The 24,998-nt window shown below is 40.8% G+C and overlaps 1 protein-coding gene across 1 annotated transcript in view; it reads left to right on the forward strand.

Annotated features, from left to right (window-relative positions):
- Positions 1–24,998, forward strand: part of LOC126419675 (otoferlin-like) — a 468,560-nt gene that overhangs the window by 331,656 nt on the left and 111,906 nt on the right. The window contains exons 24-25 of the mRNA XM_050086891.1: positions 11,345–11,460; positions 16,302–16,445. Of these exons, the coding sequence (XP_049942848.1) occupies positions 11,345–11,460; positions 16,302–16,445 (260 nt within the window). The remainder of the gene's footprint in view (positions 1–11,344; positions 11,461–16,301; positions 16,446–24,998) is intronic.

The raw sequence follows: 24,998 nt of genomic DNA on the forward strand, positions 1-24,998 counted from the left end.
GAGTCCATATAGTCTAGGTGGTACCGGACCTTGGGGTACACCTACATCTACATTTATACTCCACAAGCCACCCAATAGTGTGTGGCAGAGGGCACTTTACGTGCCTCTGTCATTACCTCCCTTTTCTGTTCCAGTCGCGTATGGTTCGCGGGAAGAACGACTGTCGGAAAGCCTCCATGCGCTTGAATCTTTCTAATTTTACATTCGTGATCTCCTCGGGAGGTATAAGTAGGGGGAAGCAATATATTCGATACCTCATCCAGAAATGCACCCTCTCGAAACCTGGCGAGCAAGCTACATCGCGATGCAGATTGCCTCTCTTGTAGAGTCTGCCACTTGAGTTTGCTAAACATCTCTGTAACGCTATCATGGTTACCGAATAACCCTTCTATGGATCTTCTCAATGTCCTCCATCAACCCGATCTGGTACTGATCCCACACTGATGAGCAATACTCAAGTATAGGTTGAACGAGTGTTTTGTAAGCCACCTCCTTTGTTGATGGACTACATTTTCTAAGGACTCTCCCGATGAATCTCAACCTGGTACCCACCTTACCAACAATTAATTTTATATGATCATTCCACTTCAAATCGTTCCACACGCATACTCCCAGATATTTTACAGAAGTAACTCCTACCAGTGTTTGTTCTGCTATCATATAATCATACAATAAAGGATCCTTCTTTCTATGTATTCGCAATACATTACATTTGTCTATGTTAAGGGTCAGTTGCCACTCCCTGCACCAAGTGCCTATCTGCTGCAGATCTTCCTGCATTTCGTTACAATTTTCTAATGCTGCAACTTCTCTGTATTCTACAGCATCATCCGCGAAAAGCTGCATGGAACCTCTGACACTATCTACTAGGTCATTTATATATATTGTGAAAAGCAATGGTCTCATAACACTCCCCTGTGGCACGCCAGAGGTTACTTTAACGTCTGTAGACATCTCTCCATTGATAACAACATGCTGTGTTCTGTTTACTAAAAACTCTTCAATCCAGCCACACAGCTGGTCTGATGTTCTGTAGGCTCTTCCTTTATTTATCAGGCAACAGTGCGGAACTGTATCGAATGCCTTCCGGAAGTAAAGGAAAATGGCATCTACCTGGGAGCCTGTATCTAATATTTTCTGGGTCTCATGAACAAATAAAGCAAGTTGGGTCTCACACGATCGCTGTTTCTGGAATCCATGTTGATTCCTACAGAGTAGATTCTGGGTTTCCAAAAACGACATGATACGCGAGCAAAAAACATGTTCTATAATTCTACAACAGATCGACATCAGAGATATAGGTCTATAGTTTTGGCATCTGCTCGACGACCCTTCTTGAAGACTGGGACTACCTGTGCTCTTTTCCAACCATTTGGAACCTTCCGTTCCTCTAGAGACTTGCGGTACACGGCTGTTAGGAGGGGGGCAAGTTCTTTCGCGTACTCTGTGTAGAATCGAATTGGTATCCCATCAGGTCCAGTGGACTCTCCTCTGTTGAGTGATTCCAGTTGCTTTTCTATTCCTTGGACACTTATTTCGATGTCAGCCATTTTTTCGTTTGTGCGAGGATTTAGAGAAGAAACTGCAGTGCAGTCTTCCTCTGTGAAACAGCTTTGGAAAAAGGTGTTTAGTATTTCAGCTTTACGCGTGTCATCCTCTGTTTCAATGCCATCATCACCCCAGAGGGTCTGGATATGGTGTTTCGAGCCACTTACTGATTTAATGTAAGACGAGAACTTCCTAGGATTTTCTGTCAAGTCGGTACATAGAATTTTACTTTCGAATTCACTGAACACTTCACGCATAGCCCTCCTTACGCTAACTTTCACATCATTTAGCTTCTGTTTGTCTGAGAGGTTTTGGCTGCATTTACACTTGGAGTGAAGCTCTCTTTGCTTTCTCAGTAGTTTCCTAACTTTGTTGTTAAACCACAGTGGGTTTTTCCTGTCCCTCACAGTTTTACTCGGCATGCACCTGTCTAAAACACACTTTATGATTGCCTTGAACTTTTTCCATGAACACTCAACATTGTCAGTGTCGGAACAGAAATTTTCATTTTGATCTGATAGGTAGTCTGAAATCTGCCTTCCATTACTCTTGCTAAACAGATAAACCTTCCTCCCTTATTTTATATTCCTATTAACTTCCATATTCAGGGATGCTGCAATGGCCTTATGATCACTGATTCCCTGTTCTGCAATTACAGAGTCAGAAAGTTCGGGTCTGTTTGTTATCAGTAGGTCCAAGATGTTATCTCCACGAGTCGGTTCTCTGTTTAATTGCTCGAGGTAATTTTCGGATAGTGCACTCAGTATAATGTCAATTGATGCTCTGTCCCTACCACCCATCCTAAACATCTGAGTGTCCCAGTCTATATCTGGTAAATTGAAATCTCCACCTAAGACTATAACATGCTGAGAAAATTTATGTGAAATATATTCCAAATTTTCTCTCAGTTGTTCTGCCACTAATGCTCCTGAGTCGGGAGGTCGGTAAAAGGAGCCAACTATTAACCTAGCTCGGTTGTTGAGTGTAACCTCCACCCATAATAATTCACAGGAACTATCCACTTCTACTTCACTACAGGATAAACTACTACTAACAGCGACAAACACGCCACCACCGGTTGCATGCAAACTATCCTTTCTAAACACCATCTGTGCCTTTGTAAAAATTTCGGCAGAATTTATCTCTGGCTTCAGCCAGCTTTCTGTACCTATAACGATTTCAGCTTCGGTGCTTTCTATCAGCGCTTGAAGTTCCAGTACTTTACCAATGTAGCTTCGACAGTTTACAATTACAATACTGATTGCTGCTTGGCCCCCGCATGTCCTGACTTTGCCCCGCACCCTTTGAGGCTGCTGCCCTTCCTGTACTTGCCCGAGGCCATTTAACCTAAAAAACCAACCAGTCCACGCCACACAACCCCTGCTACCCATGTAGCCGCTTGCTGCGTGTAGTGGACTCCTGACCCATCCAGCGGAACCTGAAACCCCAACACCCTATGGCGCAAGTCGAGGAATCTGCAGCCCACACGGTCGCAGAACTGTCTCAGCCTCTGATTCAGACCCTCCACTCGGCTCTGTACCAAAGGTCCGCAGTCAGTCCAGTCCTGTTGACGATGCTGCAGATGGTGAGCTAGTGAGACTGGCAGTCTTCACCAAATCAGATAGCCACCGGAAGCCAGAGAGGATTTCCTTCGATCCATAGCGACACACATCATTGGTGCCGACATGAGCGACCACCTGCAGATGGGTGCATCCTGTACCCTTCATGGCATCCGGAAGGACCCTTTCCACATCTGGAACGACTCCCCCCGGTATGCATACGGAGTGCACATTGGTTTTCTTCCCCTCTCTTGCTACCATATCCCTAAGGGGCCCCATTACGCGCCTGATGTTGGAGCTCCCAACTACCAGTAAGTCCACCCTCTGTGACCGCCCAGATCTAGCAGACTGAGGGGCAACCTCTGGAACAGGACAAGCAGCCATGTCCGGTCGAAGATCAGTATCAGCCTGAGACAGAGCCTGAAACCGGTTCGTCAGATAAACTGGAGAGGCCTTCCGTTCAGCCCTCCGGAATGTCTTTCGCCCCCTGCCACACCTCCAAGATGATCTCCCACTCTACCACAGGTGAGGGATCAGCCTCAATGTGGGCAGAATCCCGGGCAGCCACAGTCGTAGTCCGATCGGGGGATGCATGGGATGAGCTGGCCGTCCCCGACAAACCCCCATCTGGACCCCCACAGTGATGCCCATTGGCAACAGCCTAAAGCTGTGTGACCGAAGCCAACACTGCCTGAAGCTGGGAGTGAAGGGATGCCAACTCAGCCTGCATCCGAACACAGCAGTTGCAGTCCCAACAATTTCTTAGCGTCACCCTCCAGTAAATCTGCGTCCTTGAGAAGTGACCTCGTCTTGTTCTCCACCTTCCTTGTAGGGTCAACGCTGATCTTCCGGTAGGAATCGTCATTTAGCAGGCTCTGCATCTTATCAGTGTAGTCCTTATGGGAGACAACAACTGTAGCATTGCCTTTGTCAGCCAGTAAGACAACAATTTCAGAGTGCTCCCTCAGATCGTGAATGGCTACCCTCTATTTACTGGTGATATTTGACTTCATCAGCTTGGATTTCATCAACACACGACAAGTTTCACGACCTATTTCCTCACCTGATTCAGGCGGAAGTCGAGCTGCAACCTGCTGTTTGGAATACTGCCCTTGAAGGTCAATATCAATTGCCTTCAAACTGTGATACACAGGTACACTGCGCCACCAGCAACGACGGTAACCACGTCACAGAGGCATTGCTGTGGCACATTAACATGCAGATTTACCAGAGGGTGACGCTAAGAAATTGTTACCCCAAGGTCCAGTACCCCCTAGACTATATGGACTCCCGAAAGAGGGGGTACCATTACGCCCCATTGTCAGCAACATCAGGGCACCTACATATTTGTTGGCCAAATACCTGAAGGGAATATTAAGTCCCTATGTGGGTAAATGCCCTCATCACATCCGTAATTCCGTGGATTTTGTTAAATGCCTTGATAGCTTCAGGTTGGATGAGTCAGATATCATGGTGAGTTTTGACGTCATTTCCCTGTTCACGAGGGTACCCCTGCGAGAGTCACTAGAATTGATTAGTCAGAAGTTTGATGAGAAGACCACTGAACTTTTTAGGCATGTCTTAACTTCCACGTATTTTCTTTTTAATGGAGAATACTACGAATAGATGGAGGGAGTCGCCATGGGTAGCCCACTCTCACCGGTGGTAGCGAATTTGTACATGGAGAACTTTGAGGAGGAAGCCCTGTTGTCATCCGAATGGAAACCTACTTGCTTTTTCCGTTACATGGGCGACACGTTCGTCATCTGGCCACATGGTATGGATAAACTCCTTGACTTCCTTACACATCTAAACTCCATACACCCCAACATCAAATTCACTATGGAGACTGAAACGGAGGGTAAATTACCTTTCCTTGATGTCTTGGTCAAGAGAAGGGCTGACGGCACCCTAGGTCATGGGGTGTATCGGAAGACAACGCACACTGATCTGTATTTGCATGCAGACAGCTGCCACCACCATTCACAGAGGAATGTGGTACTTAAAACTCTAGTACATAGGGCGCGCACTATCTCTGATGCAGAGAGTCTACCCCAGGAATTGGAACATCTGAGAACTGTATTTGAAAAAAATGGGTACTCAGAGTGGCAGATTCAATGTGCTCTCCACCCAACCACTACAGCAGAACCTGTGAAGATGGATGAAATAACGAGGGAGGAGGTAGGCACTGCACTTATTCCATATACAGGCGCACTCTCGGGGAAAATCACCTGCATTTTGAAGAAAGACCGGGTCGGAACTGTGTTTCATCCTCCAAATAAAACTCGTGCACTGGTGGGGAGCGCCAAAGATGAACTCGGTTTGAGGAAGGCTGGCGTGTACCAAATTCTGTGTCAATGTGGTAAGTCACATATTGGCTAGACGATGCATACCATCGAGGATCGATGCCGTGAACACCAGAGGCACACTTGACTGATGTATCCACGCAAGTCAGTGGTCGCTGAACATTGTTTGTCAGAAAATCACGTTATGGAGTATGAACACATGAGGATTCTGGTACAGACGTCGAGATACTGGGTCAGCGTTGTTAGAGAGGCCATCGAAATTCGCACCAATGATGACCTCATAAACCGTGACTGCGGCTATAATCTTAGCAAGGCTTGGGAACCAGCGATTGGGTTAATCAAGAGTAAATCGAGCAAACGTATAGTTGTGATGACCATGGCGGACAGAGCCACCACACCGACGTCATCTCAGACTCCGTCACAATCTGTTCCACCGCGCGACTGTGGCGCGGGGCGCGGATGGCGGAGTGAGTGCGCCGCGGGCGAAGGGTATTTAAATCAGCCGCTGCCACGACTGAACCCAGTTCCCTCTGAGCAGCCATAGCATACGGATCTCCGTGCCTGCACGTTCACAGGAGCTCAGTCCGTCAGTTCACATGATGATGGCGACATGTATGATCGCCGAAATATTGTGCTTGTTGGACACTGTAGACCGGCAGTACACGCGTGGATATTTTGATTTTTGGAAAATGGTTAAAAACACATAAAATATCATGTAACACCAATATTCAGGAATTTTGTAACACTTTTCTGTACCAGTTTATTGCTGACTGTAGCATCAACCCAGTTTTACACAAATGACACCATTTATGCCTACCACCTCCATTAACCACATTCATTCCATATTACACAACACAAATCTCAGAGTAAAAGTCCACAGTGCTGAGGTTTTTGGGAGATCAGATTTCACATTTGATGGGTTTTAAGTTGTAACACTTAGATTGAATGGCTACTGTAGGCAAATGTTTCCAGAAGAGAATAGTAAAGACAAGAGAAGAGGATCTGGCAAGCAAGAAAGAAGCATAAAGAGTGGTGGAGGATGAAAGAAGAAAGTGGATGGAACAGTGGACCAGAATGATGGAGGAGTACAGTGAAGGTTCAAAAAAGGTGTTATATGGGATAATTAAAAGTAAGAGGAAGAGTGGTATGACAGATTACGCTTGAATGGTGAAACAAAGTGGACAGGATGTAGAGAATAAAGAGGAACTCAAGAATATGTGGAAGGAGTATTTTGAAGAACTACTGAACCCAAATGGAGACCTGGATGAGGAGGAACAAGCTGAGGAGAAAAAAAAGAGTTGGAACAGCAAATAGAAAAAGACCTTACATGGGGAGAAGTGGAAGAGACATTGGACAAGATGAAGGGAGGGAAGTCACCAGGTCTGGATGAGGCTAAGTGTAGAAATGGTGAGAGCAGCTGGATACGTCGGGATACAATGGCTATATCGAGTAATGAAAATTGTGTGGAGACAGAAGATGATCCCAGAAGACTGGAAGAAGGGAATAATTGTCCTGATCTTTAAGAAGGGAAATAGAAAAGAGTGCAGGAACTATTGGGAGATAACATTAATGAGTCATTGGGCAAAGATTTTTGAGAAAATTTGGAATCACGAATTCAGGCAAAATTAGAAGGAAGAATGAGAGAAGAGCAACATGGCTCCAGAACAGGAAGGTCTACGGTAGGTCTAAAGACAACTGCAGGAACAGCACTATGAATATGGAATAGATCTACTAATGACCTTTCAGGACATTGAAAAAGCGTATGATAGTGTACATAGAAGCAAAGCGTGAAAAGCCCTGGATAACAGAGGAGTAGCAAAACAAATTATTTGGAGGATAAGGGAAATGTACCATGGAAATGTGAGCTGTGTGAAAGTGGGAGGAGAGAGATCAGCTTGGATTGAATGGAAGAATGGCTTGAGGCAGGGAAGTGCACTTTCACCATTACTCTTCATTGTAGTGATGAATGATATAATGAGTACAGTAGCACAGGTAACTGGTGAAAGGAATATGAAAGCTATGGTGTTTGCAGATGATTTGATGATTTGGGGGAATAAGGATGAGGAAGTACAAGAGCAGTTGGACATATGGGAATGAACAGTACAAGATTATAGGATGAAATTTAGTATAAGTAAGAGTGAGATGATTAGCACAACAAGAAAGAAGAAGAATAACCGTTGGTGGGGCACAGTTGAGGAGAGTAGAGAGTTTCAAGTACCTAGGAAGCCTGATACAGGAAGATGGAAAAAATGACAGAGAAATAAACGAGGGGGTGAGAAAAGCAGAAGCATTTCAGAAGAGTGTCAGAAGCCTGATATGGAGCAAGGATGTACCTCAAACCAGTAAAAAGGTTATATACCAGTCATACTGTGTCCCGATTCTGACATATGAATCAGAAATGTGAGTTATGAAAGGAAGAGAGAAAAGCAAAGTACAAGCTAGTGAGATGAAATTCTTGAGAAACAGTATTGGAGTGACAAAGATAGACAGGTTAAGAAATGATATGATCAGAGAGTTAATGAAGGTGGAACCATTACAGGAGGAGATAGAGAAACCAAGGCTGAGATGGTATGGACATGTTAAGAGAATGGAGGAGAGGAGGATACCCGGGAGGATACACTAAATGAAACTGGAAGGAAAGAGACCAAGAGGAAGACCGAGAGATAGATGGCTGAAAGGAGTAGAGGAATGCATCCAAAAGAAAGGAGAAGACTGGACCAAGGTGAAGACGGAGAGATGGTGGCAAGACAGAAGACGATGGATAGGCTTATGTTCCATACAGACCCAGCCAGAGGCTGGAAACTGTCCAAAATAATGATGATGACTATAGCAAATGAAATGCAACATGTCTGTCTTGCTATTGCAGCTGTAAGCACACTCACTTAATGCACGAATCACTGTAGTAACTATTCTGTTGCCTCCACTACTTTCCATGTTGAATGAAAGTAGACATTATTTCCAAATATCCTTTATATTACACATTCATACCATAGTTATCTCATGAAACTGTTTGTTCTATACATGATAGTTATCAATTATTCATCCCATAATGTTGACTTTTATTAAAAACATTATCAAGTTAGGGGATCAGGTCTGATGAATGCCGGCCGGTGTGGCCGTATGGTTCTAGGCGCTTCAGTTTGAAACCGCGTGACCGCTACGGTTGCAGGTTCGAATCCTGCCTCGGACATGGATGTGTGTGATGTCCTTAGGTTCATTAGGTTTAAGTAGTTCTAAGTTCTAGGGGACTGATGACCACAGATGTTAAGTCCCATAGTGCTCAGAGCCATTCTAATGAGTGGGAAAGAAGAACAAAATTAAATTATTTATGTGAACTAATGAAGAACAAAGAAGGTAGAAAGAAATGATTACACATTTGTTAAATTTAAGCAGTAGAAAGTCTGGGATGGATTGTAACAATATTATGAGAAGGAAAGCTGCTACTCACCTTATAGTGGAGATGCTGACTCTCAGATAGGCACAACAAAAAGGCTCTCACAATTAAAGCTTTCAGCCACTAAGGCCTTCGTCAACACTAGATGCACACACACACACACACACACACACACACACACATGCACACTTGTGCAAACACAACTAACACACATGACTGCAGTCTCAGGCAACTGAAACCACACTACAAGACTGAAGCAGCAGCACCAGTGCATGATGGGAGTGGCGACTGGATGGGGGTAAGGAGGAGGCTGGGATGGGGAGAGGAGGGTTAGTATGGTGGGGGTGGTGGACAGTGAAATGCTGCAGGTCTGATGGAGGGGGGGGGGGGGGGGGGAGGGAGCGGGGGGCTGGCGAGAGGGGGTTGGGAGGAGAATTAGCAGAACAGGAGAGAAATAAAAGACTGTGGTGGTGGAATGACAGCTGTGTAGTGCTGGATTGGGAACAGGGAAGGAGCTGAATGGGTGAGGACAGTGAATAATGAAGGTTGAGGCCAGGAGGGTTTCAGGAATGCAGGATGTATTGCAGGGAAGGTTCCTACCTGCACATTTCAGAAAAGCTGGTGTTGGTGGGAAGGATTCATATGGCACATTGAAATGAAGGGCATCATGTTTGGTAGTGTGTTCAGCAATAGGGTGGTCCACTTGTTTCTTGGCCACAGTTTGTTGGTGGTAATTCATGTGGACAGACAGATGTTGGCTGTCATGCCTACATAGAATGCAGCATAGTGGTTGCAGCTTAGCTTGTAGACCACATGACTGGTTTCACAGGTAGCTCTGCCTTTGATGAGATAGGTGATGCTAGTGGTCGGACTGGAGTAGATGGTGGTGGGAGACTGTATGAGACAGGTCTTGCCTCTAGGCCTAGCACAGGGATGTGAGCCATGAGGTAAGGGATTGGGAGTTGGGTTGTATAACCTGCCCCTCCCACAGCGGTCTTCCGCTGTCCACCGAACCTACACAATATACTTGTCCATCCTTACACAACCACTGCTCCCAATCCCTTACCTCATGGCTCATACTCATGTAATAGATCTAGATGCAAGACCTGCCCCATACATCCACCCGCCACCACCTACTCCAGTCCGATCACTGTCATCACCTATCCCTTCAAAGGCAGGGCTACCTGTGAAACCAGTCACGTGGTCTACAAGGTAATCTGCAACCACTGTGCTGCATTCTATGTAGGTATGACAACCAACAAGCTATCTGTCTGCATGAATTACCACAAACAAACTGTGTCCGAGAAACAAGTGGACCATCCTGTTGCTGAACACACTGCCAAACATGATATCCTTCATTTCAATGACTGCTTCACAGCCTGTGCCATATGGATCCTTCCCACCAACAACAGCTTTTCTGAATTACACAGGTGGGAACCTTACCTGCAATACATCCTTCATTCCTGTAATTCTCTTGGCCTCAACCTACGTTAGTCACTGTCTTCACACATCCAGCCCCTTCCCTGTTCCCATTCCAGCACTACACAGCTAGCATTCCACCACCACACCCAGTCTTTTTATTTCTCTTCTTTTCTGCTATTTCCTGCCCCCCCTCCCCACCTCTGTCTGACCTGCAGCACTTCACTGTCCATCACTCTTACCAAACTATCCCTCTCCCTCCCTGCCCCAGACTCCTCCTTAGTCCCATGCAGTCGCCATTCCCATCATGCATTGGTGCTGCTGCTCATAGTGTGGTTTCAGCTGCCTGAGACTGCAGTTGTATGTGAGTTGCATTTGCGTGAGTGTGTGTGTGTGTGTGTGTGTGTGTGTGTGTGTGTGTGTGTGTGTATGTGTGTGTGTGCGCGCGCGCGCATGTGTATATCTAGTGTTGACTAAGGCCTTAGTGGCCAAAAGTTTTAATTGTGAGAGTCTTTTTGTTGTGTCTCTCTGCAACTCACAATCTCTGCTATATGGTGAGTAGCAACTTTCTTTCTCCTGATATTGTTACATTTCTTAATTTTGTAATATTTATGGATAAAGAGCTCCTCTGCATGGTATATAGAGCACAACACACAGTGTTCAGTACTGAATACATTAAAATTAAAAGATGTCTTCTCAAGCTTACTGTTGGCTCTTGTGGCATGGGAACAATGAAATTATGGTAAGGTAGGCTGGTAAAAGAAAGGACAGCTTAAAATTGTGTTGATCATTTTGTGTTGCAACCATTATACTTGTCTGAAAGAAGTTTAGATAAACAGTTGGTTTTATATCTTAGGCCAAGAAATAGAATTTTGATCACATGGATTAAGCCAGCTGGACATTATCTGTCTCTGTCCTTGCTCATGAAACGTCCTTAAAATCCCAGAAAGAGAGAAAATAGGACCCCTGTTTATATAAAATAATTCTCTTATTGAATCACTTACATTCTAATATGAAGCAACATCTTTTTTTTTTTGTCCAATATCCTGGGGACTACTAGTTTTTACAAATGTTTTCACTCCTAACATTGTAATTTAAGTATAAAATTTTCATTTCAGACATGGATCCAAACAGCTCAGGTCAACAAGGAGGAAACAACCTTGTCATTATTGACAATGACAATAAGGAAAACAGTCCACTTCTGCCAAAAGATATGCCTATCATTTTAGATTATGTAAGTATGTTGCAAGCTTGTAATTTCCAATAAGTTGCAATGAAGTTCATTTGTGTGTAGCTTTACTGATTGAGTTGTGACAGCAAACAAAAAATCTGTGTCTGACACAAGTGAAGTGGCATAGTAAGAAACAAGTAATTTATGTTGGATGACATTTGTTATCCACCTTTGGTCTGTTGTTTTAACATTTTAGTTTGCATAGCTGTTATCATTAACAAATAATGCTAAAATGCCATTTACAAATTGAGAATGATGTTGCAGACATTGCTAAAAGTCAGGTACCTGTTTAGATGTCGCGTCTCTCAATATTGTGGTTAGCCAAGAGAAAAGCATTATGTTGAATGACTAATTCCAGGACTTAATACATAACTGGTGCAAGTGGAACGGCCACACAAAGATGTGGTCAACGCAGTATGACTAAAACATTATGAAATAATTAAAAATGAGATTTATTATCAGTAGTATCTCTCTGCCCATCTAATATGCAAATCACTATAGATTTCCTGAATAGCTATAAGGTTAACAGTGGGTATACACTGGTCACTGTTATGTGGTGTGGTGAAATCTTGACTGTAGTTTTGTAATAGTGGAGTCTACATTGAAAATAAGGTTATAAATCAGAAATATGTAAAGCTGTTACATTCAGCAAATACCTGTGCATGTATGTGGACAAGCAATGGAAGTGTTAGGAGTCCATTTTTAGGGTCAAAGATTCTCAAAGATTCTAGGAACATCCCTAAAGATGAGTCATGAGTTACCATTAACCTTTGCTAATGTACGATATCAATGACATCCATAAAACAGATTGTTAGAAAATGCTGCATTCAATTCATGCAGAATTCCTACATATATCAAGTAACAATACTGCAGAATGATAAGAGTCCCTCTACTACTGGAAAATTTATATCTGCTGGATGTCACAAAACATAGTATAGAAACAAGTTTTTGTAGCAGCTGTATACAAATTGCAGTATAAAAGAAAAATGTCTTTTGTTTTTTATTTATCTTATAAAAGTTAAATAAATAACTTAACTTGCAGCAAGCAAAAGGCATGTTTCTTTGAAGCTATTACAATAGAGAAATGCTGTTTTGGGATAATTGTAGTAGTATACCTGAAAAATGTCATATTTCTGACCCAAATTGTCATGGATAGTTCAACATGAATCTCTCATAGGATACATAAGGTCAAATGAAGTGTTTCAAACAGAATGATTTCCTCCATACCAACCAGCATGGATTTAAAAATACTGTCATGCAAAGCCCAACCCACTTTTCCTCACGTGATATCCTGGAAACCATCGACCAATAAAATCTGGTGGATGCGGTACCTCTTGACTTATAAAAGCATTTGACTTGGTACCACACCAACATTTATTAAACTTGCATGTAAAACTGTGCACTCCGCCAGATAAAAAAAGTGCCCTATGACCAAAATATCATTGAGTCACAACTGGAATTGGTCGGAGTAATAATTTGTATGGATATTAAATGGAATGATCACATGTACGTAAAACAGGTAGCAGGCTTTGTTTCATTAGCAGGATACTGCAAAACAAAGAGTTATCAAGGGTAATTTCATTAATGACCTCGAAGTAAACCACATTGGTACTACAATAGAATGCCAACAGAATACTGAAATAACTTTAATGAATATTTCTCTTCTGCTGGTAAATCTATCAGTGATGTGTTCAGTAACCTTAAATATAAGTTTAAGGGTAATGCTTCTATACACAGTGTGTTCCTCACTGCAACAACACCATTGAAATAAAAAGCATAGCAAAGGCGTCATGAAATTCTAAGGCTGTGTGGTATGCTGGGCTAAATATGAACAGCCTAAAATTCTGCATTGGCATCATGTCTGGACCCCTCTCCATTCCAATTAATAGTATCTTAACATCAGGAAATTTTCCTAACCTGTTGAAAATAGCGCTGCTGACACAAGTTCGCAAGAAATGAGTCTGAGTGAAAATAGAAAACTACAAACCAGTTTCTGTCTTTCCCGTCTTCTCAAAGATCATAGAAAAGGTCATATACAGTAAAATTGTCACATTTAAAAAAAAGCATAAACTAATCATTGAGACTCAGAATGTCTTCATCGGAAACAAATCAACTGTGGTAGATGGTGGACAGTTTATTGATGAGGTATCATCTGCTATGGAAAAGAAGGAATATGTTATAGAAATAATCCTTGATCTTGAAAACCCATACAACTGTGTCAGTATAACAGTACTCCTAGAACAGTTTGGGAACATAGGCATCAGAGGCATTAATCATTATCTAATAAAAACTTATCTAACTAAGAGAAACCAGTTTGTGCTATTAAAAATTGCAAATGGTACAAACAGATCTGATATAAATTATGGGGTACATAATTCTATATGCTTGAGGTACATCTGTTGTAAGCAAGCATAAATATTATGACAAATTAGAAATATTGTGCAGCTGTATCAAAAATGAAATAATTCAGTACTTCAGTGAAAGTCATCTTAGTGTCAGCACCAAGAAAACAGCAGCAATCCCGCAAAAGAGATCGATTTTGAAATTCAGTTGTGTACTGAAACTGACACTGCCATCAAAGAAAACTATGTAAGATTCATGGGGTTAACAATACAAGATACACTTCAATGGGATATGCATGTTCACTCTCTGGCAAGCAAACTGGCTAAAATTGATACATTTGCAATAAATATGCTTATAACATACTGCAATGATACACATGTACTACAACCTACCTCCTTGCCCTAGATTGCTAGAGCTGGGGCACTGACTGTTATAAATATGTATATTTTTAAATCAATCTTGTTGGCCTGAACACTTAATGTAAAATGTAAATTATGAGCTGCACAAATGCAACACCAGAAACAAAGATCGGTTTCATCCCACTAGAAGTGTACTTTGTCAAAGAAGCCCACTGTATTCAGGATTGAGGCTAGCCATTGCATTACCAAGATCAGTCACATCACTCCCCAGAGCAAAATTTAAAGCCAGACTATAAAGAATATTGCTTGCCAACCCACACTACCAACTAGATGAGTATCTTTGTTTTGCATGTAATAAAGGAAATCTTATGTAAACTTTATGTCTGAGTAGTATCATTCAATATAAACATTTGATCATCCAGTTGAAACAATGACAAGTCCGAGGTGGAATATCAACAATATTATGAAAAGAATAGATTGCTACTCACCATAAAGATGACACATTAAGTTGCAGACAGCCACAACAAAAAAAGTGTTACACTTTGATATTTCAGCTGAATCTTTATTCAGGAAAGAAACACACATACATTCACAAAAGCAAGCACACTTGATGCACACAACTGCTTTCTCTGCTGCTCCAGCCAGAATTCATCTTCTTCTCTTAATCGTGTACACACTGGAAACTTTCTGTCATTTTACTGCTTATCTTGACCTTAGCTTTTGCATCATTGAAATTTATCTCTACTGTTCTCACCAATTTCTTTGGTTTGCCATATTATGTCATAACTGTAAAAAGACACAGTCTATGGACACTATTGTAAGCTTTCTTGAAATCTGTGAAGGGATGATATAATTCTCTGCCATATTCATATGTTTTCTCACAAACCTGTTTCAAGACAAAGAATTGGTCCATAGTTCCAGTTATTTCTTTGTCAATGGTTTGATTCATTCTAGTAGACAGCTGGAGATCATCTTGTAGCAGATGCTGAATAGTGCGGTGTTGTTATGTTGTCACATACCAGTTTATCTTCTTTTTATGTGTGGGATATATCACAGCTAACTTCCTTTTCTCTGGTATTGACTGATCTTTCCAGACTGACGCAATTAGCTTGTGGATTTTGGAGAAGAGGGCTCTGTCTGCAGCCTTGAGAAGTTCAGCAGCAAATCTAGTCTCTTCTGGACTCTTGCCATTCTTAAGGTTTTTAACCTGTTCCCTTATGTCTGCAATGATCAGTGAAGTATTTTCTGGATGCACTGTTATTGGGTCAGTAAACTTGAATAATTCAGTTGGTCCTTTGCAATGTAATAGATTCCTGAGATGTTCAACTATCTTCTTCCAGTGCTTTGATCCTCTGTTAGCATCCTTCCATTGGTGTCTTTCCTAAATTGGTGTTGGTGCTTTGAACCTCCCTTAAACCTCTTTGCTTTCCTACATAGTTATATACATCTATTTCCATCAAGTCTTGCTGAGTTTCCTCCATTATGTTTCTTACAAATCTTCTCTTTGCTTTCTTCAGTGTGGCCTATTACTGCTGTTGTATTTCTTTGGACTTCGATTTTTCTTCTTCCTGCATACTACTTGTTACTTATAGTAAATTTGTGTGCTGTCTCTCTCAGATAGCTTCTTCACATCCCTCATCAAATCACCCTTGTTTACCCTTAATTTAATTTGGAATTACTTCCTGGGATTTTTTTTTTTTTTTTTTTTTTTTTTTTTTTTTTTTAATTGCATCTGCGACCACCTTCCAATTTTGACCTATCTCTGTGTTTCCATTCTCGTCAATCACCAATTCTTCAAAATTGTTGATCAGTTTGATCTTGAAAGTACCTCTTATATTATCTTTGTTCAGGCTTTCCTGAGCATATTGAGTGAAGTTTTGCATTCCTTTGCATTTCCTGACTGTTGTCATCAATATTCTGACAAGATAGTGGCCCACTCTACATCCAGCACCTCATGCTCTCTTGACATTTTGACTCCTCTTCTTTCATACATTCATTATAGTGTAACACTAGATGTGATAACTAAGATATGTTTATGAATTGAAAGTTGTTCATCGTTACAATTAAATTATGGTGTATCTCCAAGGTTACTTGATTAATTGTTATTGTATTACAAAATCCAAATAAACATTTTATTTACAGGGTACAGGCCATATACCATCAAAAAAGGACCTGAAAACAGAGGCAAACAGAAAAAGAAAACAAAGTATTGATGAAGCAGATAATGATGAAAGCAATCGTGACTGGTGGACCAAGTATTTTGCCTCTGTGGAAGCCATGATAGAGGTATAAACTCTTCACTAATCTTATTTTAAGAGATAAATAAATCAATGAAAGACAGTGGCAGTGGTGGTGTGTGTTTGTGTGTGTGTGTGTGTGTGTGTGTGTGTGTGTGTGTGTGTGTGTGTGTGTGTGTGTGTGAAATTAATTTCATATTATATTCGGGAGTCATTGAAACTTCTAACTTATTGTTGTTTCCCAGCATGTATTTCTGCTTTGCAAAGCCAGTTAATGTTATCTCTAAAACTGAGCTGACATATATGAACTTGCCCTAACTTCCCCTTGTGAGACTTCTGCAAAATTCCAATTTTGACCATGTTTCTTGACTATGCTATATTACCACTGCAAGCATTAAAAAGACGATGCTGCACAATCACTTACAGCTATTTTGCCTGCAAAAGGCAAAACCCTGTGTTTAACTTTAGTCAAGCACACCTAGTGTCCACAAATCAGGCCTTCCTAGTTCTGCAATTAGTAGGCAGGATTTACCTACCAATCACCACAGATAAACTTACTGAACTAAAGAGGCAAACTGTGCAACAGAAGAAAGTAAAATTGTATTAAGAATAAATTTACAAACAATTTATAATCGTAGTTGGATGTGTGGCCTCAAAAAATAATGACAGCATGTCCATTATTACATCTAATTAACAGACAAAGAGTTGTTCTCTACTCCACAACTGAATTTGATGTTTAGATGTTACATGAATTACATGTTACATAAATTAGATTTTACGCATATATGGTTCAGGTGTGCACTACACATCAGAGGCTTGTACCATGGTAGCTGATTGTGCATGAGGTGCACACACAGATTTTTTTAGATTTGGCTATTCTTCATACCATCTAGATAACAATAGCTGTAGGAAACACAGAGGTATTGGTGTAAAATCCAAAGAAACACACTCCACAGCTAACAGTTTTGAAATCCTAATGGTTAACTGCCAAAGCATTCACAACAAAGCACCAGAGTTTTAAGCTTCCCTAAAAGGCAGTGAAGTTCAAATAATATAGGTACTCAAAGCTGTTTAAAACTGAAAGTTGATTATACTGAGATTTTTGGGAAAAATTTAAGCATACACCAAAAGGATACACTAATGGGAAATGGAGGTGGTGTATTTGTTGCAGTAGGCAACTAAATCAAATCCATCAAAATAGAAATTGAAGCTGCGTATGAGATTGTTTGAGCAAGACTCAGTATTGAGGGTCCACATAAAATTATAACTGGATCTTCTATCGACCACCACTGTCACCTCTGCTTTGCAAAGCCTGTTAATATTGTCTCTGAAACTGAGCTGATATATTAACTTGCCCTAACTTCCCCTTTTGAGCTTTAGAAAAATATCAGTTGGCTCATTCGAAAGTCTCTTAAGCATAATATCATACTATAATCATCAGAAGAGACTTCGCCCATCAACAACCATTAGGGCTACGTTTTGTTGGTGGTAGACATGACAAGACACAATACTTGACCATGAGACAGCAGTAGCAACAAAGAATACCAAAATACAAAGGCTAACTAAAACAAGAAGAAAGATCTGTACGTTCAGTAATGTAATGGATAAATAAAAAATCTGCTCACCAAGTGGTGGCAGAAGAAAATGTATATAAAGCTTAAGTAAATGGCAAGCTTTTGGAGCTGGTGGCTCCATCTCCTAGCAGAAGGTTACATGAAAATGGATAGGACTGGTGAGGTTTAGGAAAAGAAGGGAGTTCAAAAAAGTTGCCCAGAAAGCAGTTGAGGGAAGACTCAGTACATGGCCTGAGAAGGAAAGACTATTCAGTAAATTAGACAGAAAAGCAGTAGTGTCATAACTGAATGAGGAACTTGAAACTTTTAGCTCAACACAGAAACATGTAGAGGAACTATGGCTCAAATTCCAAAGACTAACAAATTGCCTGTTTGCTTCTGTCTTAGGTTCTTCAATCAGCATTTGTTTAATGATTTTTCTAATGTTTCACCTGCATGAGAGAGTGGTTGGCATTGTAAAAGCTTCATCCTCCATTGCTCATGGTTAACTGGAGTTGAGCTCACAGCTGTAGATGTACCTGGCACTCCAGGTCAAGCGTATGGCCATTACCACTGCATTTCTCTCATTGCTACCTGCAACAGTTGTTCACTGCAGCACAGCAACCAGGGATCCATTCTGCTTGAGGCTTCCTTCTTTCTTTTTCAAGCTGTTGTCACGTTTGTGCATTTCTATAGCTCCTCTGAACAAGTGGATGTGATAACTCCTCTCTACAGTAAAAACTTCTGTGTCATCATATTTTACTAAGTGTTTACTCTTGCATAGGAAGCGCTCCACAACAGCTGATTGCTCCACCTGTCCCAACATGCAATGCCACTTATGTTCAATGCTCCTGGTGTTGATTGATTGTCCAGTCATTTCAACAATTTTTTTTTTCCATATGTACATGATATACAGTATATGCCTGACTTTGCAGCCAGGTCCCATTCCTCCTTTGCCAATCTGAGACACTCTTTGAGCATCTCTGTCAGTTCAAAAATGGTCTTTACACTGAATATGCACTATATACAGCCAACTATGTACATCAGTCTGGAAATGTGTGGTAGAAAGGCTGCACCCAAATTTCTTTTTCTGATGTGTCATTCTACTGAGTGTTAGATTCTGTGACACTTGTTATGTAACTGGAGAAGTACCCATTGCTCCTCAGAACTGTTTCTATGTGTTGTATCTCATGCCTGGGGTGCTGTGGCTCACATATTCATCTTGTTCACATTATAAGGGCATTAATCTTGTCTCTTTTCTGGCTCGGGTGGTGACTTCACACTTTGTACAGGTAATGGTCCATGTCTGTCAGTTTTAAACCCACAGTATGTTCCAGGTTCTCACCACTCCTCATGATCAGCACATCTAGAATAGGTAACTGTTGATCCTTTTATACCTCGAGGGTAAATTTTATGTTGGCATGGAGACTATTCAGATTTCTTAAGAAGTCATAAAGCTGTTCCTCACTATGGTTGCACACAATGAAAGTACCATTGACACATCTGCACCACACCTTAGGTTTAAAAGATAGCAAGTCCAGCACCTGTGCTTTGAAATGTTCCATGAAGAAGTTGGTCACTACTGGACTGAGTGGACTACACATGACAATGCCTTCCTGCTGTTCACAGAAGTTGGCATTGCACATGAAATAGCCATGGTGAGAGATATGTAAAAGCCTGATGATGTATTGCAGGAAAATGGAACTGATATACTGAGTGGCACTTTGCTAAACAAAGAAACAACATCGAAACTGACCAGAATGTCATTTAGTCCAAGTTTTACTTTTGTCAACTTCTCAATGAAATATCCTGAGTCCTATATGTGTGTGTCAGTCTTTCCCATGTGCGGCTGGAGCAAAGAGGCCAATTGTTTTGCCATTTCATACATCGATGAGCCTGGAGAACTAACAGTCAGTCTTAATGTAACATTATTTTTACGGATTTTTGGTAATCCCTACAAACAAGGTGTTCAGCCTTCAATGTTGCTCATTGTCCTCTGTATCTATGCTAAGAGATCTGCTTCACTGGATCTATGCCTAGTATTTGGTTCACAGAATGCAGAGGAGTGACACACTGGAACAAGAAATGTTGGTTACAGCCTTTTTGCCATACAGCCCCAGTGTGGCTGACATAATCGGCCATATATTGTGCAGTTACAGCAGAAAGACTATTTATCAACTGACAAAGAAGGTCAAAGACTGTCTCAAATCAGGAAAGGAGAAAATGGACCTACTTGCAGTATTGGGAATATACAGTATACCATGTACATGTGTAAAAGAGTATGTTGGAATGACTGCACAACAACCAACACTGGGATCATCCACTGTTAGTGGTGTTGTAGGATGGGACAGGTGGAGAAATTGGCTGTGGCAAAGAATATGCTTTGTGAGACCATCCACCTAGTAAAATTCACCAACACAGAAGTTCTCACTGTAGAACAGTGCTATCACACCCATTTCTTCAGGGAAGCAGTAGAAATACAAAAATATGACAATAGCTTCAACAAGAAAGCAGAAAGCCTCAAGGTGAATGAGACCTTGTTTCCCATGCTGGAGCAAACAACTGTTGCAGGTATAAAGGGAAGAAAACTGCAGCAGTAATGGCCACAGAAAGGCCCTTGGACATTGGAACACCAGGTACATATAGTCTGTAGCTGAGAGCTCTGATCCAGTCCACCACCGGCAATGGAAGGTGAAGGTTTGACAATGCAGAGGAGCGACACACTGGAACAAGAAATGTTGGTTACAGCCTTTTTGCCATACAGCCCCAGTGTGGCTGACATAATCAGCCATATATTGTGCAGTTACAGTAGAAAGACTATTTATCAACTGACAAAGAAGGTCAAAGACTGTCTCAAATCAGGAAAGGAGAAAATGGACCTACTTGCAGTATTGGGAATATACAGTATACCATGTACATGTGGAAAAGAGTATGTTGGAATGACTGCTGGGGGAAACACACACACACACACACACACACACACACACACACACACACACACACACACACACACATCAAACAAGCATCAGTCATACAATTGTAAAGTAACTTCCAGAGAAACAGAGACTACTGAAAAATGAATGTAAAACAAAGCATAGGGCTAAATGAAACATGCTTGGCTGTCAAGAGAGTGATGCATGAAGCCTCCAATGATTACCATAGCAGGGTTTATTAGTAGTGAGAATGCAGCAGTTTTATCTTGGATGGAGAATCATTTTCAAATGTAGAGGTAACCATGGGTGTACCCCAGGGAAGTGTTTTGGGTCCCTTCCTGTTGATGTTGTATACTAATGATCTTGCAGACAACGTAATAGTAACCTCAAACTTTTTGTAGATGATGCAGTTATCTGTAATGATGTTCAATGTGAAAGGAACTGCACAAATATTCAGTCAGATCTTTATGAGATATCAAAGTGGTGCAAAGATTGAAAACTGGTTTCAAATCTTGAGAAATGTAAAATTGTGCCCTTCACAGAACAATAAAACATACTATCCTATGGCTATAATATCAGTGAGTCACAACTGGAATTGGTAAACTCGTACAAATACCTGGGAGTAGCACTTTGTAATTATTTGAAATGGAAGTATGACAGAGGCTTAGTCATGGGTAAAGAAGGTAGCAGTCTTCAGGTTACTAGTAGATTACTAAGGAAATGCAGTCAGGAGATTGCTTACAAATCAGCAGTGTGGTCCATCCTAGAATATTACTCAAGGGTGTGAGATGATGCAGTTATCTGTAATGATGTTCAATGTGAAAGGAACTGCACAAATATTCAGTCAGATCTTTATGAGATAGCAAAGTGGTGCAAAGATTGAAAACTGGTTTCAAATCTTGAGAAATGTAAAATTGTGCCCTTCACAGAACAATAAAACATACTATCCTATGGCTATAATATCAGTGAGTCACAACTGGAATTGGTAAACTCGTACAAATACCTGGGTGTAGCACTTTGTAATTATTTGAAATGGAAGTATGACAGAGGCTTAGTCATGGGTAAAGAAGGTAGCAGTCTTCAGGTTACTAGTAGATTACTAAGGGAATGCAGTCAGGAGATTGCTTACAAATCAGCAGTGTGGTCCATCCTAGAATATTACTCAAGGGTGTGAGACCCGTTACAGACAGGTCTGATGGGGGATATGGAAAATATATAAATTAGGGTAGCATGGATAGCCATAAGTTTGTTTGGCCTGTTGCAAAGTGTCATAGACTTCAAAAGAACTGAACTAATATAATCTTGAAGATAGACGTAAACTGTCATGAGAAAGCCTACTTCCAAAGTTCCAGGAACCAGATTTGTATGATAACTCTAGGAATGTACTACAAACCCCTACATATCACTCCCATAGGGATCATGAGGACGAGATCAGACTAATTACAGCTTGCACAGATGCATTTAAACAGTTATTCTTGCTGCGCTTCATACATAAATATAATGGAAGAAAACCATAATAACTGGTACAACAGGTGTGCCCTGTGCATGCACTCCACAGTGTTTTGCAGAGTGTGGGTGTTAATGTACAGTATAAATTCTGCCTCGGCCCATATCAAAATACAGGACATTGTCTGGCAAGATCATTTCCACTTTGTCTTAACTGTGGTATCTCAAGAACATAATTTTTACTTGGGGAAAAGTAAGAAAGAAGATCAATAAAATAATGAAAATGTAATGTTAGTGGTGAAACACAAGCTGGTAAAACTTTGGTATCAAAGAAAGAAGGATACTCAAAAGTAAAATAGTAAAGAGAAAGACAAAGCACCATTATTGAAGCATGAACAAGCAACTGAAGGAAATGATGAATCCTAAAAAAATCACATTTGATATTATTAGATGATGATGCAATGATAGCATAACAAAGTAGTTGCTGTATTGTAGCAAATATTCTGCAAAACAATCAAATTTTGACATCATTAGTATTCATTTGAAGTCAAATGTCTACATTCTGTGATATGCTTAAGAATGCCTTTATTTCATGGTGTAATGTGTTCATTACATAGCTCACAACATCAGTGTTTATTGGAATGCCAACCAATTTTGATTAACATGATTTTTCAGTTTCTCATGGCATATTAATTAAATGAACAGTCTGTAGGTGTACTGGTATGCAGTGGACACAATATTTCGGCAGTCAGATATGTCACCATTATCAGGTGCACTGACAAGTTGACCTCCTGGGGGCACATGGTTTGACTTCCACATATTTTCTTTTTAACAGAGAATACTGTGAACAGAAGGAGAGTGTTCCAACGGGTAGCCCACTCTAACCTGTGGGTGCCTGTCTCTATATGGAGCACATTGAGGAAGGAACCCTAAAGTCATACAAATGGAAACCTGTTTTTTTTCTATTATGTGGATGACACATTCATCATCTGGCTCCATAGCAGACTGTATGGAGACTGAGACAGAGGGAAGACCATTTCTGAATGTCATTTTCAAGAGAAGAACAGATGGCACCCTGAGCCATTGTGTATACCAGGAAGCAATGCACACTGACCAGTATCCACCTCCATCCTGCACAGCGAAGTGGGATGCTCAAAATGCTAATAGACAGGGCACACATCTTTGCAGATTCAGAGATTCTCACCCAGTAACTGGAACATCTCAGAACTGTATTCTGAAAAAACGATTAATCAGAATGGCAGATCAGGCACTGTCTGTGTCCTGTCACTGCCGTGCAACCTGAGGAGGTAGAAGAAGTTACGGAGAAAGAGGCAACCATAGCCTTTTTACAATACAGTGGTGTGCTTTGGAGAAAAAATTGGCACATCCTGAAAAAGCACTGTGTACAAACATTTTTCTGTATGCCCAGTAAAACATGGGCATTATTGGAGAATAATGAAGCTGACCTAGGATTATTAAAGGCCTCAATATACCAGATTCATGCCATTAGTGGAAGATTTATATTGGACAAACATTGCTGCTGAGAACACCAATGGCACAGTTGACTAATATATTCTAACAAGTCAGTAGTCACAGAGCACTGTTTATCCAAGACTCTTGCAATGGAATATTAATGCACTGGGATTTTAGCACAAATGTTAAAATTCTAGAACAGCATTGTTTGAAAAGTCATCAAAATACACACCAGCGATTCTCTTATCAACTAGGACTGCTGCTGCCTCAGAAAGGCTTGGGAACCAACACTGTGTCTGATTAAAAAGACATCAGTAAACACAACAAACTGGTGGACAGGGCAGACAGAGTGCCTACATCCATGCTGACACATCGAGCAGATACATTCACCAACACAATTGCATCTTTGACTATCAACACTTGCACTATGGCACAAGCCACGTGTGGGGCATCCTGCAGAAGAAAGAAATTTGTCAGCCGTGCATCCCTAGAAGGTCAATTCATCAGCACACTGGATGATGATGACATGTCTGATCACCAGAATATTGTATTCACTGGACACTATGTACTGACAGTACACCCATGGACTATTCAATTTTGGCTGAGCTTCAAAAATTTATTACTGATGGAAGCATGGCCGCAATTAAATTCTGTAAACCAATTGTAAATAGTCCATTCTGGAGATAATTGATTACCAAAAGTTTACCAAAGTGGCAGGAGGCATTATTGTTGAGTTTGACCTTTACAAAAATTATGAAAAATTATCCAATTAAAATCTTCTTGCGGAATTTCTGTTTTTTCTTATACCTTTTTTTTAAACACTCTCCGTAAAAAAATAACCTGGCCAATTTTTGGGCTGCTATTGCTAAAACAATAACAAATGTTCAAGTTGAAAGCAGTAGTAAAGTCACATCTCAGTAGTGCCTTCTAGTAGTTCTGTGTAAAACCTTAAAATGCGATGTTTGGATTTATCTATTTATTTTCGTCACTGTTCTTGCATTTGTTCATGCTGTTGAAATGAATGGACAGATATGTACAGTTTCTTTGACTTAAATGTTATGATCTAATTACTTTCAATGTATTTAAAAATATTAATTTGTTACAATAAACTATTCGGGTTGGTAATTAATTTTTTTAACCATCAGTATTTGTTGTATTTTTTTAGATAGTGTATACCCATTGAATCAGATGCTACTT

The sequence above is a fragment of the Schistocerca serialis genome, chromosome 1 (genome assembly GCF_023864345.2).
Source record: "Schistocerca serialis cubense isolate TAMUIC-IGC-003099 chromosome 1, iqSchSeri2.2, whole genome shotgun sequence".
NCBI lineage: Eukaryota > Metazoa > Arthropoda > Insecta > Orthoptera > Acrididae > Schistocerca > Schistocerca serialis.